At 40.7% G+C, this 25,969-nt stretch overlaps 2 protein-coding genes across 2 annotated transcripts in view; both read right to left on the reverse strand.

The window, feature by feature from the left end:
* ttf2 (transcription termination factor, RNA polymerase II) overlaps window positions 1–25,969 on the reverse strand; it is a 190,060-nt gene that overhangs the window by 149,709 nt on the left and 14,382 nt on the right. The window lies entirely within an intron of this gene.
* mphosph8 (M-phase phosphoprotein 8) lies at window positions 210–25,798 on the reverse strand. Its single transcript, XM_054616049.1, has 15 exons — window positions 25,554–25,798; window positions 21,465–21,626; window positions 19,973–20,856; window positions 19,763–19,940; window positions 19,074–19,170; window positions 17,823–18,083; window positions 17,179–17,301; window positions 16,665–16,753; window positions 5,946–6,086; window positions 5,733–5,819; window positions 4,743–4,897; window positions 4,034–4,185; window positions 3,810–3,934; window positions 3,147–3,230; window positions 210–2,478 (listed from the first exon to the last, which is right to left on the reverse strand). The coding sequence occupies exons 1-15, from the start codon at window positions 25,653–25,655 to the stop codon at window positions 2,437–2,439; spliced, it is 2,682 nt and encodes an 893-aa protein (XP_054472024.1). The 5' UTR covers window positions 25,656–25,798; the 3' UTR covers window positions 210–2,436.

The raw sequence follows: 25,969 nt of genomic DNA on the forward strand, positions 1-25,969 counted from the left end.
TATCGTTACATTTTAGGAGCGGATCTGAATCTGGGGTCAGATATATGCATTATTTTTTAAATAAAAAAATAAGGCCATGATTCTCGGAGACCCCTTCTAGTTTTTCTTCCATGTTTTGAGCACCTGGTTTTGAAAACGTCCTGCTCATGATGAATGAAATCAGACAGACGAACCAGAGGAAATAAATGTACACAGTATTTATTCAGGACAGAGACACAGACTGTCTGCAGCCGTTCATACAAACACTGAGATCACTGGTTCTCACACATGAAGGTTCACGTTTATCTGCTGCAGGAAGATTCAGAGACAATAATCTGTACAAAATAAAAAGTGTGAGATCTAGAGAGACGAGGCCGAAGAAGTGGAGCACCTTCAGGAAGTAGAAAAACCACAAGGGGTTAAAACTATCAAGAGCATCTGGTGTTTTTTCTGTGAACTACGAATCCTACTTATTAATCATTACTATTCTTAAAAAAAAGCATGCTTGAAAGTTTAGCCGCTGACTTCCATTCATTGTGACGCTTTTGAAACTTGCTGCATGTGTATCACAACAAACAAGAGTTCAGTAACGGAGCTTAAAGTTCTATTATTGTGAAATAATAATAGATTTTTGCTCAGACTACACATTGATTTGTAAAGTCTAAACTATCGTAATTATAATATAACTTTAAACTTAAATGTAAAGTTGCGAGTTGTTGATTTTCATCCAATTTGGTAATAAATTTGGACCAATCAATGTTGCATTACATTTTGTAGTGGATACGAATCACGGAAACAGGCGTTAAATTCACTGACGAACATCCTTGGCGGAGGTCTGTGCTCTTTTCCTCTAAGGAAAAGATGAAAATAAAAACTCTGTTGATTTGGCAGCGTTTGTAAAGATGTACCTAAAAAAGAAAGAGGAAAACAGGACGATTACTCTGAGCTGTGACATCACGTCAGCAAGAGGCAGCAGCTCTTTAGTGAAATATCAAGAGAGCGACATAAAAACAGGATGCTGTGAGACGTTTTCTTCCTGTGAGAAGTCAGATGAATGAGGCGCTGAATTAATCAGAAGATATTCTGAATAAAAAAACATTTTTCATGCACCTCAGAAGTCATTTTTGCATGTTGAGAAAAAACAGGAGAGCAAACTGTTGCAATCTACAGATTAAATGCATTATTATTATTGTACAACTGGGTTTATTTCGACTTCAACTTTTTAAATTTCGACAGGAAAAAGTAAAATAAGGCAGCGTGGAGAGGCCTCATCAGTTTATAGAGTTTATGACAAACAGCATTCAACTCACTTAAAGACATTTTGCTCTCCTGAGCGGAGTTCATAGACAAATATCACAAAGCTTAAAAATCAAGGCGCGTATTCACATCATTTGTGTTCGAACCCTGACGAAGAAAGATTGTCAGAGGAGAGTGAAGAGGAGTAAAAATATCTGAACTCTGCAGGCGACTTAAAAAACATCCAAAGGTGAGCTAGCCGGGCGTTCGGTCTCCGTTTAGCCCTTAAAACATTCTGACTGTGCACACTAAATAACTTAACCCACTCCATCAGGGACACAAAAAAAGAGCAACAAACACATCATCAGATGACGCGTTACAACTGTATATATGTATATATTTATATATAGTATATGAATATTTACAGACCAGAAAAAAATATATAAACAGCCACTCTGTGCAGGGGGAGGCAAAAAAAGACAACTTCTATTCATTCATTAAAAAAACACTCAACATGTTAACTTGTGTAAAAACGACGGGATGATTGAACTTTTACTTCATTTCTGAAGTTAGAAGCCACAAACTGGTCTCTGATTTTGAGACGGAAAAAGATGCAATAATATTTAGACTGGCGAGTAATTATGACTCAAAATTTAGACCTAGTTTTGGGTGTAAATTTCCACAAAAAAAACTAAATTTCCACAAGATTTGACCCACTTTTCCCACCACTGATACACAAGTAAACACACAAAAATAAGTCCATCATAAAGTAAATGTGTTACCAAAAAAAACTTGGTCCAAGAAAAAAAAAAGGAGCTAAAAATAGACAAAAATCCCCTCTTTATGCACCAGAAAACCCTTTGTTAATCTACACACACAATCTAGATTTACAAACACAAGCGTCTATCGTATCCACGGTGACAGGAGGAGGAGAAAGGCACGACCCAAGAGGGTTTATTATATTTTGGAAGATGCTCCAAAAGAGAGAGAGGAGGGAGTTTTGTGATATCGACGGTTTCACCAACGATCGGACAGGAAAGTTCAGATCCAAGTCCTCGAGATTCATTCTGCAAACAGTCTGCAGGCCCACGTGGAGCCGGACCGGATCCATCAAGTCCAGAATCTGACGGTGACGAGGATCCAGAAGACTCTTCCTCTCTGAGAGGTCAATGAGCTGCTTGGCAGAGTGTGTGTGTGTGTTTATTAGTGTGTTTTCACTGATCACTGCAGCTGGACTCTGTACGCACAGATGAGGAGCTTGACCTAAAGAAAGAACATCATCAGATAAATGAATTAAAAATGCTGTTAAAGGATCCACAACTGATGACATCACAATAACAGATATTACGACTGAATGGTAACTCTGTTTCTGAGAGTTTTTACAACGGCGGCACCAAACTGAGACTTTCTTAACGTCCAAAACTAACCTTTTAAATTGACAAACATCATAAGGCACAATTCAAACTGGATCACAACAATACTTCTCTCTTGCCGTTGACTACCGTATGCCATTTTATTCTCCACAATAAGGTCCCATGGGAGAAACTCAGATTAACAGATGTGTCGAATAAATCACTTTATTGATAAATCGATTTAGATTTGTTTTGGTCAGCTCTACCAATTTTACACATCAACGCAATTCAAATAAATCCACCAAATCCATCAGACCTTCAGGAGTAGATTTAACTCTTGACACACATCTGTGTCACCCCACCTGCTGACTGACAGATCATTGATTTTTCCTTTGAACAGCTAAAAACGATAAATCTCAATCCATAAATCAACCTTTAGTCTGCATGATGGCAGCCGAGGGTTTTATGTGTTAAGTAAGTCTAAAATACTGTGTGTGTGTGTGTGTGTGTGTGTGTGTGTGTGTGTGTGTGTGTGTGTGTGTGTGTGTGTGTGTGTGTGTGTGTGTGTGTGTGTGTCACCTTGGCTGCGGGCGTCTCCGCTAGTCGAATGAAGAGTCTGTTGATGCCTGGAACCGGACTGAAGGAGTAGATGAAGTGACTGTCCTGAATGTTTGAAGATGAAAAGAAATGTAATAAATCAGGAACAATAAGCATCAGTTTACAGAAATGCCGATAATTTTATGTCAAATGCCTTCAGTAACAATGAAAAATACCATTTCTACAGTAGAGAGGTAATTATTGAAAGTAAAAAGCTGTTAGTGGTGTTATGGACCGTTATTGGTAAGTGGTTTTATTTGCTGATCATTTGAATTATGTGTTCTTATGAAGAAATAAACCCAATATAAATGACTATAATAAAGTAAAAAGATAACATTCAACCATTTTTGATGGTTTACTGAATTCAGAGCGTTGAAATGATTTTTGGGACGGTGGTGGAAAAAAAGTCTGGAGCCTTGTAGACCAGCTGCTATAACTAAACAATAAAGGGATCAGTGACTCTGATCCGAACCATGAGTTTTAGGATATTTTGCACCTCTAATAACTTTTGTTTTGTATGATTTCAAATTGTCTTTTACCCATATCATTTGTTTGATTTCTTCTTAACCACATTAATATTTTGCTTCCAGCTAAATAAGCTTTGTGATTGAACTGCTGTTTTTGCTTTAAGTTTTGAGAACGAACCAGGAAGATGGGCAGCTGGAACTTGTCGTTGAGCACCACGGCGTGAACGCTGCACGGTCCACAGAGCCGGGCTGTGATCTCGTTCAGGAAGTTGGCGTGGAAGATGAAGAGGAGGATACCCGAGCCTGAAGGAGAGAGGAAAAAGACCAGTCTTAGAAAGAGTCTGATGAAGACGTGCGTTTATGGAAATGCAGCCAGATGTTAATGAAGCTGAATGTTTTTACCCTCCGGCTGAGGCTGTGACTTGAAGCCGAACTCCAGGGAGAAGTCCGGCCCTTCACAGAGTCGGTGGCAGGCGAGAGGGAAGACGGGCTCCAGCAGAATCAGGCGGGACTCAAAGTAGGCTCGGATGGTGTCCTCCGCCACACTGGACAGACTGAGAGACGGACGGAACAGTGTGAGTGACTTTAAGGGCAAAATGCATGAGTACGTGATAGATACAGCAGGGAGTCCATTTTAAACAGCTATGGAACCAAATGGACCCGACAGGGCCGTAGGATTGATTCACAAAGCGCAGAACCGAAGTTCACAAAAGCTGCATTCTGCACAAACACCGGTTCTGCCGACTGAAGCTGATGTGGAAGTGTCTTAAAGCTGCATTCTCTCTCCTGTCCACCAGGGGGCGACTCCTCTGGTTGTATAGAAGTCTATGAGAAAATGACTCTACTTCTCTCTTGATTTATTCCCTCAGTAAACATTGTAAACATGAGTTTATGGTCTCAATCTCTAGTTTCAAGTCTTCTTCAATACAGCATGATGTTCATTTAGTAAATGATGCTCCATTTAGAGTCAAACAGACCATAAAGCAGGGGATGCTTTAGGGCGGGGCTACACACTGATTGACAGGTCGACACCAGAGACTATACGGCGTCTCTACGTCACTCCTCCACATTAACAGTTACTTCTCCGTCCAACACACATTGGTAGACTCACATGCTGGTGTGGTCCTTGATGAGGTCGCACACCATCAGGTTGTTTCCGAGCTTGGCGAAGTACATGGCCGCCGTCTTGTTCTTGGACACGACGTTGCAGTCGGCTCCGTACTCCAGCAGGAGGCGCACCACGTCGGCGTTCCCTCTTTTGCACGCCTGAAGAGGAGGACAGGAAACATTTACAAACACAGCCGGTGTACCATGAACACATCCTTTACACTGTGAATCATTAGGAATATTAAGAAGCCTGAAGGTGCGTTCAATGTTCTTGTTTTTTCCATCACTGTCCCTCTCCTCACCTTTAATGCAAACACTTTTTAGATGATCCAGTGATAAAAGAAGAAAGATTATGTTTCCCATGAGTCTCAATGGTAAATAATATGATTGATATGAAGAAAGTTTTCTTGTAAACAAACAAAAGTAATGTTTCCAGTCATGGTGTGTATTCTTGAGGTTTTAACAAACCTGATAAATAAACTTGTGGTAACTTGTTTTGGGTGTTTTTATTTGTTTTTAATCTTGAATGTCTTGTGCTTTTTTGTGTTTTCTTGATCTTCTAACTTCTTGGAACAATTTTAGAAAGAAATGTTTTTGACTTTAACATATACTGTCGATTTTTGAATTATTTTCTTTGTCCAAAAATGAGAATGAAAAGTTGCAGGGTACTTAAAATAATCTAATCCTAACGATCATCTCCATATCTAAACTGACAGACATGAGAGAGATATTGATCTCTTCATCACACTCATCAAGAAAGCAAATCAATTTCCCTAAATGTTGAACTACTACTTAAACAATTTGCTTGAAATACTTAATTGAGACTCGATACGATTCCAAGTTGATTCTTAATGGTAATACAAAATCACTGATGTACAACTTCAACAATTGGCAACGCGTTAGTCAGCTGACACAGGACCTGTGTCTGGGGTAAACAGTCAAACTTTGGGTTGGTTTAATTGTTCGGAGGTTTGAGTGTGAAATGCAGCGTTACCCTCATCAGCGCCGTCTCCCCACTGAGCGTCTGAGCGTTGACGTAGGAGCCGGCCTCCAGCAGGATGGCAACAGTCGTCAAGAAGTTCTGACACAGGTGGAAATAAATAAAAAAGGTGTAAGAAAACACAAAAGTGATGACTGCATTTGGCGTTTCTACCAATTTAAAAAAAGTGTATCATTAACACCTTGTTTTGGAAAAGAACCTCATTACCTTTTCGGCGGCGTGCATCAGCGCCGTGGTTCCGTTCTTCTGTCGCCCGTTCACCCTCACCCCCTTCTTTATCAGCAACCTGAGGATGTCGTCCTGCCCCCCCGCCGCTGCCAGCATGCTGAGGGACATACCGCTGACATCCTGCAGACGAACAGACATATACAGAGCTACAATGTCACAGACGAAGGGGGGGTTAAACATGCATTCTCTCTATTGTCCACCAGGGGGCGACTCCTCTGGTTGTATAGAAGTCTATGAGAAAATGACTCTACTTCTCTCTTGATTTATTCCCTCAGTAAACATTGTAAACATGAGTTTATGGTCTCAATCTCTAGTTTCAAGTCTTCTTCAATACAGCATGATGTTCATTTAGTAAATGATGCTCCATTTAGAGTCAAACAGACCATAAAGCAGGGGATGCTTTAGGGCGGGGTTTAATGTGATTGACAGGTTGCTGCTGCTACCAGAGACGTAAACGGCATAACTATGTAACTATTTCTTATATTTTGTTAATACTTTTGTAAAGTTGTGTCAGACTGTTAAAATGTGTAATTTTGATAAAGATAAAATAAAAACATTGGTGACAAGGGGTGTCTGCGAAAAGCCCAAAAGATGTTAAACCTATTTACCATCAGTTTTGTGCTTGAATAAACAATTTATCCACAAACCCATTGGTTATATGAATAGAGACGATGGCAGAAAGGTAAACGAGACGGGGTTCGATTGGGCAAGTGAGTTGTTGTCCCAATGTGGCATTTTACTTGCCCTTGACGAGCCTCTGTACAGCCTAACAGAGCGGCTACCAGGACTGGAGGCTCTTCAGCCTCTTTAGTTTTGTTTAAAAATCTATATTTCAATTGTCTACTTTGTAGAACAATGAGTCTGGGAAATCAGATAAAAAGGCAAAAACTTTATGAACCCTGCAAAATAAACACATAAAAGTATTTTTCATAACAACATCTTTAAGCCAAGAAGCATTTTATTTTACAAGCTGAAGTTATAAGTTCCTTACAATACTTGATAAGAAGCATTAACTGAAGGCAACATAATTACAACATGATGAAGAGTAACACGCACTAAGTGCTTATAAAACAGCAATGAAAGAGAGTGACCTACTATACACGGGGAAGAAATGTTGCTTTGCAACACCAAACAGCAATGATAGTGTTTGAACGAACCTTCTGCAGACTTGAAACAGATAAATTAAAACAGCTGTCTACTGGAACACAGATGTACCCCATTCACAAGGGAGCAACGACACAGGAAAGAAAAACCTGTTTGCCATCGGTGCGTATGGGTCAACATGGGTTAACTGACCCGGGTTTATGCATGTCTGACACTAATGGCTTTGGTATGAAAAGGTGAACACTGGTTACTCTAAATAGATTCATTACAGCTGCTACAGAGGATTAACAAAAACATATTTTAACAGCAGAGGTGCTATCTGAAACTTTCAACCCATAAAAACCAAGACATCTATGGAGCTGAATGACCGGTCCAAACAGCAGATCCACACAGCTTATTGATTATCCAGTGTAAAAATAAACACTGACGTGACCACGTTTTGAAACGGAAATGTGTCGACTCAGCAGTCTGTTCAATATCCTGTTTAAAAAAAACCTTTAACAAGGTTTGTATGTTACAGAAAAGATTTGGGATGATCTGGGGATGCATGATGATATCGGCACATCATCGGCATATAGAAGGATTTAAAATGAAATATTGGCATCGGGGCAAAAATTTAAATTTCCTTCGATATGGTACGCACATGTGACGTGAACTATTGATGAAGTAGATGCAGAAATAATGTACCTGTGTGCAAGTACATTGTTTTATAACTTATAAAATTTGTCAAATTTGCCTTGGTTGTGCATTTTTTAGGATGTCTCAGGGACAGCGTCATCCAAGACTTTGTTTGCACATGATACATAAAAAATAAATACGGCATGTTTTACATGTAACCTCAGGTGAAGTTGTTTTCTTCGTTTGTTAAATCCACTAAAAGAGAGACTTGATGTTCTCTGAAATTAGGTGGAAAAATATATGTACATATATCGGCAAAAATGATGCATTCCTAGAATTTAGAAAATGATTCTTATGTCCGACACACTCAAGATTTCAACACACTGTACCTTGCCTTTATATCTAAAAATGTAAAGGTGTGTCTTTTTCATTTTGCTTTTGTTTTGAATTCTTGTCATTTATCAACTTTTGGAAAAACATTTCAAGTCTTCAAAACAAATATTTCCCTTTCTATGATGCGAGTTAGATGTGATTAACATGAAAAAAACATAATTAAGCAAATAGATAACATGATAAGGCAATCGGATCTTGACAAACTGGATGTTAATATCACAAACATCCAGATAATAAAAGCTTAAAACTTAAAACAAAGTAATACAAATGGGACCAATGTAGTGAATTAACCTCAAATTAGAGTAAAACACAGTTGCTGTATAGTGATACAAAAATACAACCAAACCGTTCTGCAGCTTGTTGACAAAAAAATAATACATAAGTGAGGATAACAAACATATATCAACAGGATTTGCAAAGAAAAAAATGTTTTTCATATTGAAGTGAGAGGTATACACACAGAGCTCCTAATTATCTAACATCAGAAAGGAAGGTATGCCGTTACTGCTGCAGGCTATCAGGGGCCTTCTACAATAAAGGCTACTGGCTAAAGCAAGAATACAGTACACTTGGGCCGGGAATTCCGGGAATCACGTAAAGCAAGTCTACGCACATCTATCATGTTGGAGGGACTGGATGCAAAGATTTGCTGGTAGGGTTTCAATTTCTTTTTCTTCGATCATCAAAATTCTTAAAAACGCTACTCAAAACAGTACAGGCAAAAAGATAGATGTTTGATAGTAGAGACGAGTAAAAATCCATCTGGAAATGTACGGTCACCGAGGCTTCCTTTGCTCAGTGCATTGTGGGAAATGTGTTTGGTCACGATGGCACCAAACAATTCAGCCATTGCTTTCACCATTTTCACAAATATTGTGAAAGCGTGTTTGGGTGCACCAGCGGCTACTTGCCACAGCCAATGGCTGGTGACAGGTTAAACAAATCCTGGTAAATAATGAGATGAACACAGACTAAATGATCACACATCTAAATGAAAGCACTTTCTAGAGATAACCTGCGATGAGCCGACAAACATATTACATATCTCAGTGTGTCACATACGTGTATATTCAATCTAACCATATCAAAACATTAATAACAGCCTTTTTTCTGAGCGAAAGCTACAGTACAAACATTCTCCTTTCAACACATTTTAGTGTTTACTCATGCAACAGTACACCAGTAACTTGGTCTGGTGGACTTGATTCTGAATACTTCAGGAACCTTTTTTTTAAAAATGTGACTAAAAGAATGGCGCGGCGGTTTGTAATTGTTGTCAAGATCTGTTTGGCTACTGAGACCAAGGTTCACTGACAGCACATTTCACAACAATTCACACCTGCTGACAATTAAACCCCATATAATGTGAGATTAAAGCCACAGCCCTGTCAAACCTTTTTTAACATCTCACTGAGCACTTATTGTTTTTTTGTTTTGTTTGGAAGTCTGTTATAAATATTTACAAGGACAGATAAACGGGACCATCCCACTCTGTGTTTGGATTATGATGAGTCTCTGGCTCCTGTACTTCACTCTGTTTGGAGGCCACGACATGCCCTCTTCTTTTCATCGACTGAATCGTGTTATGTACAAAATATTTAACTTCCCTCCAAGTTCTGCTGTTGAGGACGGGTTCAGCAGACAAACATGCATCGCAATCCTTTTTGCCTGGCACTTTGACCAGTTTACAGAAGTCTCCAAACTGACGCCTAACGGCCGCCTGTTCCTCCTTACTCCACAACCGCTTGTTTCTCTTTTGAGGCTTGACAGCCGGACCGACAGCCTTTCCCGCAGCAGACATGCTTTTCTGCGCAACTGGTTTTCTGTCGGGAACATTGGTTCTATGGATTGTTGGAACAACCTGTGCGGTTGTAGGAGGCGGGCCTGTCGGATAATGCGGTGCACTCGAATGGTTCAGAGGTGTGAATGAAGAAACGAGTGGCCTACTGCTGTCGTTTAGCGGCGGGAATGCAGAGATCATTGGCGCGCTTGTATTTAACGTCGTGAAAGTAGGAACCATTGAAGTGCTTGGAGCAGTAAAAGTGGTAAAATTAGGAATCAATGGAGAACCCATAGTGTCCTGCGGTGAATACACAGATGATGGCATACTTGTGGCATTCTGTGAATAAGAAGACATTGGCATGATAATGTTGTTGTCTGATGCGTATGAAGGGGGCATTAGTGCGTTTGTAGTGTTGTGTGGAGTAAATGTAGGAACCACTTGAGTGTCTGTAGCATTCAACGGCGTGAAAGTAGAAATCAGTGGTTGACTCCCATGGATCATGTTTCCACTAGTAGAACACAAGGTTGCATAAGTTGAAGTCATCTCTTGGACGTAGTTAGTTGGAGCCATTGTCATACAACAATTTGGACTTTCTCTCAGGTGATCTGGATTCACGGTTGTCAAACTGCAGACAACCGATGAGTCTTCCAAATCTTTCTCCATGGTTTCGACTCCGTCTTGCGGACTCTTTGGACTCTCGTTAACATTCCCTTCCGACTTATTTCTCCTTCGCACTGTTTGTAGTGTGTTGTGTACGTAGTTTTTGACATCTGTCCAAGATCTTCCACAAAGATCCGGTTCAGCAGCTATGCAAGCGTTGCACTCCTTTTTGCCTGGGACCTTCATCCCTGTGATAAATTCATTCAAGTAACGCTTCACTGCAGCCTGCTCCCTCTCACTCCAAGGTCTTCTCTTTAAAGCCGGCTTCTGAACAGTTCCTAAAAAGAAAAAGAGAAGAGCATAGAGAATCATGATTATGTAAGCTGCTGTTTCCAAGACTGTTTGACATTGTCAAAAAAGCTCCAGAAGAAACAAAGTAGTCCTTGAGTGAAGCCCGTTATATGAACTTCTGTTTCAAAAAGGTCAAGAAGATCAGAAAAATTGTCCGTCTGAACATTCTCTGTTCCATGACAACTGAGAAAACTTCATCTGTCGATGAAGACTGTGAGATACAGCGGATAAGTTGCAGAATAAGCAAGTGGGTGAACTTATTCTGTGTATGAATTTCTTTTCTACTTAAACTTGCTATTTTGAGTGCAAAAGTGCGTTCACACTGAGAAGTATGGCAAAATGCAGTGCAGTATTATGAGTTATGAGTACCCGGATGGGGTACTCATAACTAGGGCTGGGTATCGGTTCTCTGTACCTTTAAGGTATCAACCAAAATATCCAATAACGTACCACGAAACTTCTCCGGTCAAACAGTTACTGTTACTGAAAAAGCGTTTTTGCCCACTACAGCAGCAGCTACAACCCAACTAGCCCAGATTGCCTGCCTGCACACGGCTATGAACACGGAGATGTCTGAGCCAGCGGCTAACAGCTAACGGTGCCAGCAACAGTGCTGACAAAGCTAACAATCAATTTGTCAAAAACGGTTCCACCACCATGGGTCAGGGGGCGGCAACGTCGTGTTCCAAACAACAATGCGGGCTCCTAAAGAGGTTAGCTTAGATGCTGCAGGTGGATAGCATCAGTTATATCATAACTGGAAAGTATGTCTATACATCAGTGAAGACTTTTTTCGATGAGTACGACTGACAGGTGCCCTTTTGCAAACACTTTCAAATGCTGGCTTCTCAGATGGTTCTGTGCAACCATCTGTTGGGTCAGGTTAACCATTCGCTTACCAATTAACAAGAAAAGGTCAAATGTTGCAATCGTCAATTCCGGTAATTGCAGTTACAACAGTTGTGTTTGATTTTGAACACGGCTACCCCGGTGAAATTCAGGCACTACGCAAGTAAGTACATACTGAACACAGTGTACTATATGGAAGTGAACGGAAGTATCCCAATTGAGACACAGCACTAGAGTTTAGATTGGTTTGTCAAATGGTGACTATCCTTTGAGAATCAAACACATCACATGTAAAGCAAAAGGATAAAAAAGGTACTCACCATCTTTTGCAGTGGTGGGCGGACTTGATGGCAGCGTTCGATCCATCTTGAGAAGTTGTTTGCTCACCTCCTCCAGCTGTGACGCATTCTTTGAGAGCCTGTAACACTCCTGACTGCTCCTTCCCAACAGCGTGGCCACTTGATTCACTTCCACTTCACTGAGGCTCATTAGCTGCCAGCAGCTGGCAATCTGCTCCCTTAATGATGAGGACAGAAGTGCTTCGGGGTTTTTAACTCCACATTCCATTGCACACCTTCTGAAACAGTCCAATCCTCTGATGAAGGATGGACCTTCAGTCCGTGCAAACAGGTATGGGTTAGTTTTTGAAACGCCCGCTTGTTCTCGATTTTCAATGAGCAAGTCGATTGACAAAACCATCCTTTCTGTTAGCAGGACCAGCATGTTCCTCCCATACTGACCCTCTAGTTCTAACCTGGTGAAACTGCTACCAAGGTCCAGCTCCAATTTCGTGCATTTCCTTACTTGATCTGCCGAGGGCACAAAGGTTCCCCTACTCTTCTTGCTAATGTAAGTTCTCAAGAGCATTCTACCAATATTCCCCACCCTTCCTCTGTTAAACAGACACACATCTGCCAGAGTGGCCTCGCTGAGCTTCTTCCACGTTGACAAATTACGACTTTCTTTCAGCTCCTTCCTGGCTTCCTCTTCTTCCCCCTCGATAAACCTGTGGAGTTTTATCAGATCTTCGGTCACAGTTGATTTGTCTACTTCCACTTTCTTGACTTCTTGCTTTAGAGATAATGCGAGAGCTTTGCGCGAAAAACACTGGTTCCATTTCGTATCAAGAAGTTGAATGAACTTTTTCACTTCACCCTCGGTTTCACTGTCCTCTGTCATGCGACTTTCACCGAAAGCTATTTCAGCAGCTCGTTTCAAAGAGTAGCCGATCTTTGAGACGAGGGACACGGTTTTAAACTTACTGGAGCTGGGGTCAAAACCACTAACTTTTTTGGCCCCTTCAACGGCTAATTCAAATCTGGATGGTTGACATATTTCATGCAGGTACTTCACGCTCTTGTCAAGCTCATTTACAGCCACCACAAATCTGCCCAGTTCCCTCATCTTTTGTGCGATATAAGCGAACTGAGACTTGTCATGGTAATACTTAGCAGACAACGCATTGCCATATTTACAAATAAGCGGGTCATTTCTGATATGCCGCGAGACGTCATCTTGATGCATGATGTGGATGATTTCCTCGCAGCCTCCGGTTAAGAACTCTGACATTGGAAGCAGCCGGGAGGCAGCACTGTGGACCCTTTTTGTTCTTTCGGAAGATTTCTGATCTCCCTTTCTGGCTTTACATGACCTCTCGTGTCTCCATAAATCAGTTTTGCGATAAAAAGCAAAGCAGTGCTGGCAAGGCAGGAAGTCACGAACAGACACGCTTGAATTTTTTACTTGCTTCTTGGTCACAATTTCCCCCTCGCCACTTTTGAGAACTTGGCAATTATGTTCATAATCTCCTTTATTGCGAATTTGGTCAAGCAAAGCCTGTCTGACTTTGGAACCTTTGGGGAAGTGTATTGCATGGGCGACATCAGTTTCCTCTGCGTGTTTCCTTTCCAAGTGTTTGGCAATTTGGGTAAAAGCCATTTTGCAATATAAACAGAAGTGCTTTTTGCATGGTTCTTTTTTCTCATCGTCCGCTTTGCTGGGTGTCGTTTCAATCACTTTCTTACAGGTCCTTGAACTGGATCGCGTTGGCTGTTTCGTCTCCAGCGTTTTCCTGCGGCGCCGCAATTGCGTTATAGGAATCTCCTTAGTGCCCGACTCAGACAGAGCTCGATCCGTATCATCTGACTGACCTGCCTCCACATCCTCCGCCTCATCACTTGAGTAATGTGCTTCCTGGTGGGACTTTTGTCTGTTAGCTAAGCCCCTTTGCGGTCTTTTGCCATTGGCCCTTGTCAGCATCCTTCCTGCATTTCTGGTGGGATTCGAACAACCAAAGTTCAAACTCATTGTACTTGATAAACCACCATTTGAGTCGTCTGACATCTCGTCTTCCTGTGCTTGCTCCTGGTCTTCCTCTACTTGACCTTTCTGCTCACAAGCAGTGTTTTGGGGGATCTTTTCATGTTCCCTCCCTGTCACTTGCTCAGTGTTTATACTGCCAGGGAAGATTGGCATTTTTTCGCCATCTCTAGGACCATCCAAATCTTGTGGAACATTCCCTTTTACTCTTGGAGTACCCTCGTCATTTCTGGCAGTGTCAAGGTTAGAAGTCAACCTAAGAGCATCACTCGAACTTCTCTCTTCAATCAAGCTCCTCTCTCCTTCAAATGACCTCGTCTCACCAAAAGTACAAGCCTGTAAAAGAACAAGCATATGTAAGACTCATTGCCAAATCAGACCCCATGAATAATTTGAGTGTACTTAAAACAAAGATCCTTTAAATAAATGTGGGGAAAAACAAAACAAAGCTAAATTTTGGGTTGAATTTCGGTTGTTAAGTGGTGGTGATAAGTAAGGTGACCTTTTTTTTGAACTGCCTTTTAGAAATTCTTTGCACATTTTTCAATTGCTATTTAACGCATCAGCACCTTGGCAATGCCCCAACAAGATCCAGGCTCATTCAAACACAAGTCAATGTGATGGCCACACGTCAAAAACAACCCTGACACCTCTGAAGTCTCGGTACAAAAACCACGTGACCCATTCGAGAACATTTAATGGCTTTATTGGATCAAGCAGCGATTTGACATTGTAAATGTCTAACCAAGTGTACGTAGTCATGGGATGTTAGATGAAATGCTACATGGAGAGAATATATTATGCACTAGACCTACATGCATGGCTTGCAATCAAAACAACTTACTTTTGATGTCATAAACAGAAAGGTTTGGCTTAGCATAGCGGCGTTCTATGAAACTCTTGACTCGGTACCAATGCAAAACATGGGAACACTTACTGGTGTTTTTAACATAAAAAACATTAATTAATATTATTTTGAAAATCTTGTTACTTAGATAAAAGAATAAGTAAGATCCTGACTAGATGATATTTACTGGTGCATGCTGGCTGCACATGTTTTGCTATGATAATGACGATGGTACACGTTCTAAAAGCATATGCAGTATGTACCTGCTTCAAAGGGTTCGTCTTGTCCCGTTACTTCATGTGTTCAGTGTCTTCCCCCATTGACATGTTCTCTGCAAGGAAAGATGACACCAGTCTCTAATGTGCACATATTAACACAAACGTATAACGTTGAATGAATAATATTAGGTCAAAGTTACCAATGTACAATTACACATTAGCTAGTAACAGCAGCGAATTATTTAACTTCAGTGAAGATTTTAGCTTTTTATACATTCTGTAAACGCTAGAACAATATGTTCAGGTTATAGTAAGCTACATTGCCCTTGAACTCAATACATTATGGTATAATTTAACTTTAATACTCCCAAAATACCACACTGTTCTTCCTGTTTCATAAAATAAAAGTTGTAATCACAGTAAATGACCAAATAAAACATATTTACACTATTAAAACATCGCTTAAAGGGATAGTTTGGATGTTTTGAAGTGTGGCTGTATGAAGAACTTCTCCATAGTCAGTGTTTTACTACAGTAGATGGAGCAAAGCAATATACTGCTATAAAAGTATTTTAGACACCTAAAAGAATCAATATCAGTTCAAGTTTGATTGATAAGTCCTTTATACAACCACAGCAAACATTTGAACCATCCCTTTAACATAGATCATATTTTGTTTCCATAAAAAATGAAAGCATTGGAGACCACACTCTTACCTGGATTCGTTGCAGAAGTGAAGTTTCTTTGGAGTTGTGAAAAACATCTTGAGGCACTGAATTATTAAGTCTGTGGATGTAGATCCTGAAGAGACACATTCTCCTTTGTGCATTTTTGGAATTAAAAACGTTTTTCTTTTTTAGAAGCGCTGCATGGGTTAACTATTAAGTCATCTCCGCCGCATCATGTAGCTTTAGTCAGGCATGTTTACTGTTTAGTATTTTCCATAACTGCTGATACTATTCACTCATTCCAAAGAGGTTTCAAGATTTGATCAAGTCAAATCACAAACAGATGATTGTATCTGAGATGGAAACAATTATACAAGCACCTGCTATGTGTCGTAACAAATACCTCATTAAAATGTCTATAAAACAGCTAAAAATAGGTTTTGTGTGGTGACTGGGCAACCGTTGTGTATATATGATGATTCCTGGACAACCGTCGTTATGAAAAATACTTCTCAATTCTTTCCGACCATGTTGCTTCTCCTTTTAACACCATGTCAGTTCATGAATTTGTAACGGTAAGCAGTTTGCCGCGCAGGTATTTAACAATACGTCACAGACGCAACACTGTGTTATACTGGTCATCCACAAAATTCACATGTTTTTTCATACTGATCTGCCACAAACACTTCCAAACTTCCACACACACTGGGGGCAACCAAGGTGCAATCTGTAACATTTGGAAAATGTGCTTTTTGTCTTGGAACGAAGACTCAAAAGCCTTGAGCTAAATATAAAATAAATAAAGACCTAAATAATAAAAAGGCACAAAAGTGTAGACTGTGTGTTAAACTGCAGACTAGCATGCAGTTTAAATAAGATGAGGTCTGGGTGCATGGGTTTTATAAAATATTTCACTAAAACAAAACATTTGAAGGGGCTGTAACTTACCTCTTGGTCCAGATTGTAGTCCTCTTTGGAATTAAGCGCCAATTTTACAGCCATATAATCTCCACTTTTCACAGCATCCCGCAACTCACCTGAAAAGGGTCAAAGGTTGAGTGAAGTTTAAAGAAAGTTTGCATACAAAATCTCACAATCTCCAAAACACGCCGGTGGGATGGAAAAGCATGTCTACTTTAAACAACGGCAAAAAAATACACTGTCACAGCCAGAAGCTGTAAACGTCACTATCGTAAGGATTGAATCTTTCCGACAGTCCTTGAACACATCGTGTGTGACGAAGGCTTCCTTCAGAAAAAGAAACCGGAACTAAGCTTAAAATGTGATATATTATCAAAAACATTTTATTTTACATTTAAAATCTCGCCCCAAATAAACCGTTTGAACTAACCATTCTGAGCTCCTCATCCGAGCTAAGAAGCCACAACAACGCATCAGAAAATCATCCATCACTTTTTGAAAGGTTGTAGTTTGTCTGGGATGTAAATGTAAAAATACTCACTGGGCGATAGCGGCGGACCCGACAGGATCTCGTCCTCCCCGTTCAGATGTTTCTGGAAGTCGTCCAGAGTCATCCAGTCCAGGTTGAGGTCCATCCCCAGACTCAAGGTGGCTTGGCCTTTGTCTGTACAGCACACGGTGCAGAGAGAGAGCGATGCTTCATTAATAAAGGTGTGACGGACCACTGTCGATTGACCTGTTTAACATTAAAACTACTAATGACTAGATTTGTTTTAATCCATTAAAGAATAATCTTTTATTTCTTAATCATTTTAATTGTGTGTTTTTATGAAGATAAAAAACCCACTAAAAATGACTATACCAAAGTAAAAGGATAATAGTGTGGAGCCTTTTAGACCAGCTGAATATAATATCATTGATCAATGATTGGCAACTAGCATCGACAGCAAAACACGTGATCAGGGATCTCCCAAAAATATTTTTTCCCTTTTCTTTTGTGCTGATCCGATCTGGGACTCTGATCCAGGACCTTTATGATCCGTTGCATCTTTAGTTAGCAGGATGAAACATTGTAAATCTTACTCACATTATGTGTCAAACCTCAGTAATAGTTTGCATTAAAACCGAGGTCAAAGCTCAACAAATTGATCATCCCAATGGTGCAGAGATTCATGTAAAACATACCAGATTTGTCAGCGCCCCCTGGTGGCTCCTGGGTGTCCGGATTGTCATCACACGCCATAAAGAGTCTGGGCTCACTGTCCTCCCTCCTCTTCCTCCTCTCCTCTGTGGAGCTCTTCCTCTCCCAGCCGGTCCGCTGCGCCTCCTCCGACCTCTCCTTCCTCTCCCGTGGATCCTCCCCAGGTTTAGGCTTCGCTGCAGACTCCTCCGCCTCCCTCTCCTCCGTGTCCAGGCTGAAGCCGTAACTCTGGCCGGCTCTGGAGGCTGAAAGGACGGAGCAGACATATTTATATCTATCTATATATATAGATATATAGTTGCTATGATAATAATGTACGTCTTTGTTGTCGAAGAACATTTTTTAATGCCTTTAAATGTCCTTTAATTTACACACGGTGCATTAAGTTGTGATAAAATATATAGAAAAGGTTTGATCTAGGGATGGGCATCGTTAGGATTTTATTGATTCTGCTTATTGGTTTGGTTCCTTATCGATACTCTTATTGGTTGTTTTTTATTATATTGCGAGCAAAAAAGACAATTAATTAAGAAAAGAATCAACATTTCTTCATTATTCTTGTGTGTTAACAAATAGTCTTTCTTGAGCAGTATCAAAAATCTTTTAAATATATTCGCAATTTATTATCTTTCATTGATGATCCTGTTCTTCTGATCAAACTAACGTTAGCTGCAGAGGACGAGGATGGACGGCTGCATTCCAAACAGTAGATCACTGATCATTTGTGCAGACTGATGTTCTGCTTGTTGTCCAGATGTTGTGATAAACTGCTGCTGTTCTCTCCTTAACTTGTGAGGGTCTTATTGAGTTTGTTTGTTTGTTTGTTTGTTTGTGTGTGTCACAGAGTGAAGACAAAGAGACAGAGGGAGGTTTGAGACGAGGACATCTCACTCCAGAACAGCATTAAAACTCCGGGTTTTTACTAATTTAGAGCGGTTTTTTTTGATTAGAACCGGGTTTCGAGGGGGACAAAACAGTTGTACCACATCATTTTACATATTTGTAGCTAATGAAAGCTTATAATTGTAGAACTTCTATTTATACAATACAGGCTTTCAGTTTTGGTTAATGAGCAACTTGTTTCACATGTAAACGATTGTAGACGCGGCACAAAGAGGCAAAAGGTGCCATCACACCTGGACTCTGTTTTCACCGTTTTTGATCTATTTTTTGTTTCTGTATCTGGTTTGTTTTCCTGTGGTGGCTCATGTGATCTTTCTGTGTGTCATACGTACCATCTGATTGCTTGGTCTTCTCCGTCTTCTCCGTCTCTGGTTTTTGAGCCGGGGACTCTTTGGTTGTCTTGGAGAGCTTGTCAATCTTTCCTACAAGCTAATGTAATAATAAAAATAAAAAAATGTTAAAACCTTATTACTTTTCCAGATGAATCACTGAGCAGCAGAACCCATCAAACTCTGCAAACATTAACGGTGACTAAAGGAAATGACACGTTCATCATTTGACATAAAGTCCTAATAAATATGTTGAAATGGGAGAAATGGAAAAGAGGGAACAGACTTTTAAAAAAGGAGCATGGTTTTCACATTTTAAAACACAAATTACCAATTACTCACTCCTTATATCTTTCTTATATTTTGCACTTTTTCAAAAACTTTGCATGAATATGTATTATTACACATTTAACAAAGCTTGATAAAAAGGATAAAGGCTCACGAAGCGAGGACTGATTTTATATCTCATTACCAACAAATAATTCTTATGTTTTATACATTTTCTAAACTATATGGATTACATTTTTGCAAGCCTAAAATGCATGTTTGTGTGTTTACTGTTGTGTGCATAGAGGACAAAATGAGCAGAGCTAAACCAGGCAAATCAAAAACTATTTTTTCTGTTGTGTCTAATTTTTTAACCTCCACATTTGAAGTCACATGCTTAAAGAATAAACAGCAGTCTCATGCACCTTTGTGGGTTTGCTGCTGATCTTCTCCGGGACGGTCTGATGTGCCGGCTGCCGTCGGGGGGCTCGGTCTTTGGCCTCACAGTTCAACAGGAACTTCTCAAACAGGTTGGTGGAGCCCGACGCGTCCCTCTGAACCAGCGCCTCCTCTTTAGCCACCTCCTCCTCCTTCTGCTTGGTGCTGCCGCCAACGACCACCGCCGCCGCCGCCACGCCGCCGCGACAGAGGACGTGGAGGACGTTGAGGAGGTGGAGGAAGACGGGACTTTGGGCGGCGCCGGCGGGCCCTCCTGTGCTTTGCTCTTGGCTTTCTTGTGCATCGTGGAGCTATCGCTGGAGTCCGAGTGCGGGGCGGCGTCCTCCTTGACCTTAGAGGTGAGGCTCTTCAGTTTCTGGAGGCTGCTCTCTTTCAGAGCGGCGTCTGGCTTTTTGCCCTTTTTGTCCTGGATCAGGTCCTTAATGCCCTGCAGCTTCACTTCCCACTTCCCCTTCTTCTGTTTGGACTTGTCATCTAAACGGGATTTTTCGGCCGACTTTGCTGCGGCTTCTGACGGCGTGTCGTCCATCTGGGACTCTGACGGAGCGTCGCTCATGGTCTCATCCAGAGGAGCAGCGGCGGCCTCGTCTTCAGAGGTTTCCATCTTCCTTTCCTTCTTCCCTTTCCTTTTCTTCCCCTCCTCTCCCTTTTCTTTCTTATGCTTTCCTCCCTCTTTCCCCTTCTCCTTCTTGTGTTTCTTGGAGGGAACCGGCTCATCTTCCTCCTCTTCAGAGTCGACCTGACGCTTTTTCGGATCGCTCGTCTTCTCCTTGGGAGGCGAGGGTGGAGTCGGGGCTCTCTCCTCCTCCTCCTCCTCTTCCTCCTCCTCCTCTTCTTCTTCTTCTTCTTCTCCGTCTGTCTCTGGTGCCGGTAGAGGCCTGAACTCCTCCTTCTGTTTGTCTTTCTTCTTCTTCTTTTTCTCCGTTGGAGGCGGCTCCTCTTCTCCTTCCTGGGTCTTTTTCTTTTTCTTCTTCTTGACGGGCGCCTCAGTCGGACGTTCTTTGTCTCCTTCGCTCTCTGAGTCGGCATCGACCGTGTCGCTCTTTGTAGGAGGTGATTTCTAAAAGGAGAACAGGACAAGCAATGTCACATTTTTGATTATATATATATATATTTTTTTTAACTCTCTGGTTTAAAGGTTCCCTGGTTTTAGACCTTTAGGCTGTTTTTCATTTAGCAGGTCCAATAGTGTCACATTATACCACTAATCTACAGGTTTCTGGTTTAATCCAGACTGTTTATAAGAAGTGGACGTCCACATCCACCAAAATGAAACAATTAGCTTTCCTGAAGTGAAAACACTGTGAAAGGGTTTAAGTTCTAAGATGAAAACACACGGACAACTCAAAGATCGAACAACGGCATGGTAGCGACCTGTCAATCAGTGTGTAGCCCCGCCCTAAAGCATCCCCTGCTTTATGGTCTGTTTGACTCTAAATGGAGCATCATTTACTAAATGAACATCATGCTGTATTGAAAGAGAATGCAGCTTTAAGACATGAAGCTTTGGATTTACTTTACAGAACTGGATGTTGCGGGCAAGATTCACCTGTGAGATGTATAGGGTCAATACTTTACTCCTTAAATGTTGTCCCTTTACCAGTATTCTTGTTTTGGTGAATACAGTATCAGTTATATTCTGAATACTTGACTGTCACTTAGACTTACCACGCTCTTCTTGGCCTCTGCATCTTTCTTGGCCTTGATCTCAGCCATGGACTTCTTAAAAGCCAAGAGGACCTCACAACAGTCCTCCAAATGGGCCTCAGGCTCCCACGTGTCATCGTCCGAGCAGTAATTCTTCCAGCGGACTCTGTAGAGCACTTCGCCCTGGAAACAGAGAGAGAAGACGAGAAGATGAGAAGCTTGAAGCGTTACCTCCATGACAAAACTGACACGGTGACTCGTAGCTGTCAGAGTTCATCTCCTTACACCAACAGAATCTGATGATGGCTGCTTGGATGCAAACATGGCTGACACACTGGATTCAATTAATCTTCAATTAGATGCTATATTGTACAAGACAGTGTAGGGAGTTCATTAAGGCAGAAAAGGCGAGACACTTTAAAAGGTTTTTAAAGCCTAAAAAGCCAATTTTACAATATTAAGACCATCAATTAAGAGAACAAAGCAAGGCCTAAACAACTGTGCAACAACATGGCTGTTGTTTTGACGTGACCATCACTAGGGGTGACGTTTCATAAACATGAAGTTGTTTTTAATCCATATTTTCCTTTTTTGAGTCAGGACATTATTTTGCACAGTGAAACAGTGAGTTGAAGAGCTGCAAACAGATTCCCAGAATATTGGGGCGTTCTTGAAAAGATCCACAATCAAGGTCAATAAGTTAAACAACGTTTTTTTCCTCCTTTCATGGATTTAAAGATGACGAGTGTTGCATTTTAAAAGTGTCTAACAAGGTTAAAACTCTTATCTTCTCACAGTCAAATGTGTCTTTGCAGAAATAAAAAAAAAAAAGGACAATGACATCAGAACCATCTTTCTATGAAACAGCACATTCTGTTTGGTTATCATAATGATTATATCCATCTTAAATCTAACTTGATATATTCTGTTCCATTCATTATTTTAACATTAACAATAACGATGTCTGCCTCTGCCCCTACAGATTTCTGCTCTGTCGCTTCTTCTTCTTCCCTTGCATCCTGATTGGCACGTACACTGTGCTTATCATATAGCCTCTTTTTTTTAAATAAGGTGAGGCTCTGACCATGTGAGCCTCATGTTGCACCTCATAGCGGTCCCTGAAGTCTCCCTACAAAGCAGTCGCTTCTTAATCCGCTACTGAGTTCATTTGACTAAAATCTCTGCTTCTAAAATCACAGCCTGCAAAACAAACATTTACTCTCTTGATTCATTTCTGGCACTGCTTGGTCCATAATCGATATTCTCCTGTACAATAATCCTTAAACAATACTTTCATTATTTGAGTATATTAACATTATTATTTTGTGTATATAACAGATGTGTTTTGTTTAAGAATTTGTTAAGTAACCCTTTCTCCAAATTATACTCTGAGGATAAATCTGCAGCTGGAAATCTGTTTCCTGCCTCTGTGATTGTGTTTACGGGGCTCAACAATATGGATCGCCCGGGCAATTAAAATGCAATTTAGGCTACTAAAAAACACACCTGTAAAAAAATACCTTCAACATAGTTTTTTCCCCCAAGAGTTTTTGATGGAAGTAGCTAACTAATTAGGCTTCTAATAGATTGTATTGTATTTTTTTTTTTTTAAATATGCCTCCATAAATAATCAAAATTTGAGTCATCTAGCTTCCTTCGCATCTCTGTAGAGAGTTGCACATACTCAGATCTGATCGTGCACTAACGAGAAAAAAAATGTTGGCTGTTAAAAACAAATTGATGAAACAAATTGATGATTTCAAGTTCAAGCAAGTGTTCCAATTATCCTGCAAACAGGATTTCAATTGGCATCGAGGATGTGAGCGAAACTCAAAACTACGTATTGCACAGTTTGCTGCAAGTTTGAGAGCAAACCCGATAGAACATGACAATTCATTTGAAAAGAAATTGACCGGAGAAGTAGATTTCTGACATACTTGCCCAAAAAGGGAAAGTTAAACTCTGAGGGTCCGTGTTAAAAACAGCCTAATGTTCAACTATGGAAACTGGCAACAGTTTTACCCAGTTCCTACCCATCAACACTTTGCTTGTCCCTGTGTCAGTATCCTTTCAAATGCAAATACTTATAAAGCAATGTTTTGCCTAAGTTATCTCCTGAATCTCTTCATCTTGCAAATTAGCTTGAATGACTTTGTATACACAATACGAGTAGAAATACTAGGAAGGATCCCTGCTGCAAAAAGGTAAACAAACTGTAGAAAGGAGGTAATCAACCGTGAGACCACCATCAATCAACAACAGAGCTGATACACATACAGCACCAGTCAAAAGTGTGGACACACCTTCTCATTACACTACTTTGAAGAATCTAAAATATAAAACATATTCTGGTTTGTTGAGCATTTGTTTGTTTACCACATAATTCCATATGTGTTCCTTCATAGTTTGGATGTCTTCAATATTAATCTACAATGTAGAAAAAAATAAAAATAAAAATAAAGAAAAACCATTGAATGAGAAGGTGTGTCCAAACTTTTGACTGGTACTGTATTTAACCTATGATTATTAATAATATATTGTTAAAGTATCAATACAGAACGTGGCGGTATTCAATGAGAAACAACAACTATTTATAATAACGAATAAATGGGGGAGGATTACTGTGAAATAGAACAAATACTGTTCTGTTCATCACAATGTAACCAATGCAACACACACAGTGATGTTAAATTAAATTAGTTTTTTTTTTACTTTTGGACAAGCAGGAATATGCAGCTTTAACAATGCATCTTGCCACACACTCACAGGTCACTAATTACTTCCAATTTTTGCACAAATATCACTTAAAACCTTGAAGATGCAACCTGAAATACACGTTGTGTGTCCTTAAAAAAATGAAATGCAAAAATAAAACACTGTTGTTTTGTCTGCAGAGAGCCGGTCAGCTGGTGTGTTGCTGCCCCTCACACACACACACACACACACACACACACACACACACACACACACACACACACACACACTGTGATGTTAAATTAAATGAGATAATTAGTTAATTTTTTTTTTTTTTTACTTTTGGACAAGCAGGAATATCAGTTCCTATCTGCAGCTTTAACAATCATCCCCACTGACGTCAGGACAGCAGAGTCACTGCCCATCTTTAACCTCACCTCTTCATGAAGTAGCACTTATTGTATTCGTATCAGTTCGCTGCACTTATTGGATTCGTATTCGTTTGTTGCACTTATCCTATTCGTATTAGTCTGTTGCAATTATTGTTTTCGTAGTAATTTGCCTCTGCACTATACTTTTGCTCTGGTTTATGCTCTTAGATGCTTGTTTAAGAAAGGAGATGCACTTATGACTTCTGGTGTCTAGTAGTTCTCTTGAATACCTATGTTGAATACACTTCCTGTAAGTCGCTTTGGATAAAAGCGTCTGCTAAATGACTGTAATGTAATGTAATGTAATGTCTGCAGAGAGCCGGTCATCTTGCCACTCACTCACAGATCACTAATTACTTGCACAAATGTCACTTAAAACCTGAAATACACGTTGTGTGTCCTTAAAAAACACACACAAAGTGCATCTAAATATTCTAAATGAAATGCAAAAATAAAACACTGTTGTTTTGTCTGCAGAGAGGCGGTCAGCTGGTGTGTTGCTGCCACACACACACACACACACACACACACACACACACACAGTGTAATGTGCGCACAGGTGTGGTAAACACACACCACCCTGTCCCTGCAACACACCAGCATCCCAAAATGCTTCATGCACAATGCCCCCAGCACTGCCCCCGGTGTTTCTCCTGCTCCAGCCGTGCTGCTGGACAAATGCAACGCCTGCAAGCCTGCAAGACGTCCGTCCGTCCGTCCTTGGCCCCAGCAGGGGAGCGAGGAGAACGGGCTTCACTTAAAAGAGGGGAAATTGATGCTAAATATGGAAAACACACAAAAACAAGTTAATGCACCTGAAAGCTCTTTAAATGAAGTATAAATTAGAGTTATCAGAAAGTGAAATGCGTTGGGTGAACGTGGAGAGAGAGGGGAGTGAAAGCGACCACATTTGCAGCCATGTTTTTTGCAGAGCTAGGCTAGGCTAGGCTAGGCTAGTTAGCTTAGCCGCTTAGCTCGCTGTTACCTCCTCCACCCGCATGTCGATGATCCTCTCCACCTCGTACACGTCTTCCTCCTCGTCCTGCTCGCTGTCCGCCGGCTCCACCTTGTCAGTCTCGGCCGCCATGGCAGTGCGTGTTTGTACCAGCTAACTAGTTAACCAGCTAACTAGCTGACGGGCTAACTAGCTAACTACCCGCTAGCTCTGCGGCTCGGAGCTTCTCCGCCGCTCTGACCAGCTACCGCCCGCTCTCACCGCGCCGCCTTCAAACGCCCGCTCCAAAATCAGGGATTCCTAAATCGCGTTCACAATCATGATGTTTGGGCAATTTGTTGTATTGTTTTTTTAACCAATTCTCTTAAGTTTTTTAATACATGATTTAAGGCACATGAGGGGAATTTATATTAATATATATATATATATTTTTTTTTTTTTTTTTT

The sequence above is a fragment of the Anoplopoma fimbria genome, chromosome 16, assembly GCF_027596085.1.
Source record: "Anoplopoma fimbria isolate UVic2021 breed Golden Eagle Sablefish chromosome 16, Afim_UVic_2022, whole genome shotgun sequence".
NCBI classification, from domain to species: Eukaryota; Metazoa; Chordata; class Actinopteri; order Perciformes; family Anoplopomatidae; genus Anoplopoma; species Anoplopoma fimbria.

Coding starts and splice junctions, on each gene's coding strand:
- mphosph8 (XM_054616049.1), bottom strand. CDS start 25,655: ATGGCGGCCGAGACTGACAAGGTGGAGCCGGCGGACAGCGAGCAGGAC. Junction 18,084..19,073: donor GAAGACCAAGCAATCAGATG/GTACGTATGACA, acceptor CCGTCCTTTCAG/CCTCCAGAGCCGGCCAGAGT. Junction 3,231..3,809: donor TCCAGCTGCCCATCTTCCTG/GTTCGTTCTCAA, acceptor TCAAACATTCAG/GACAGTCACTTCATCTACTC.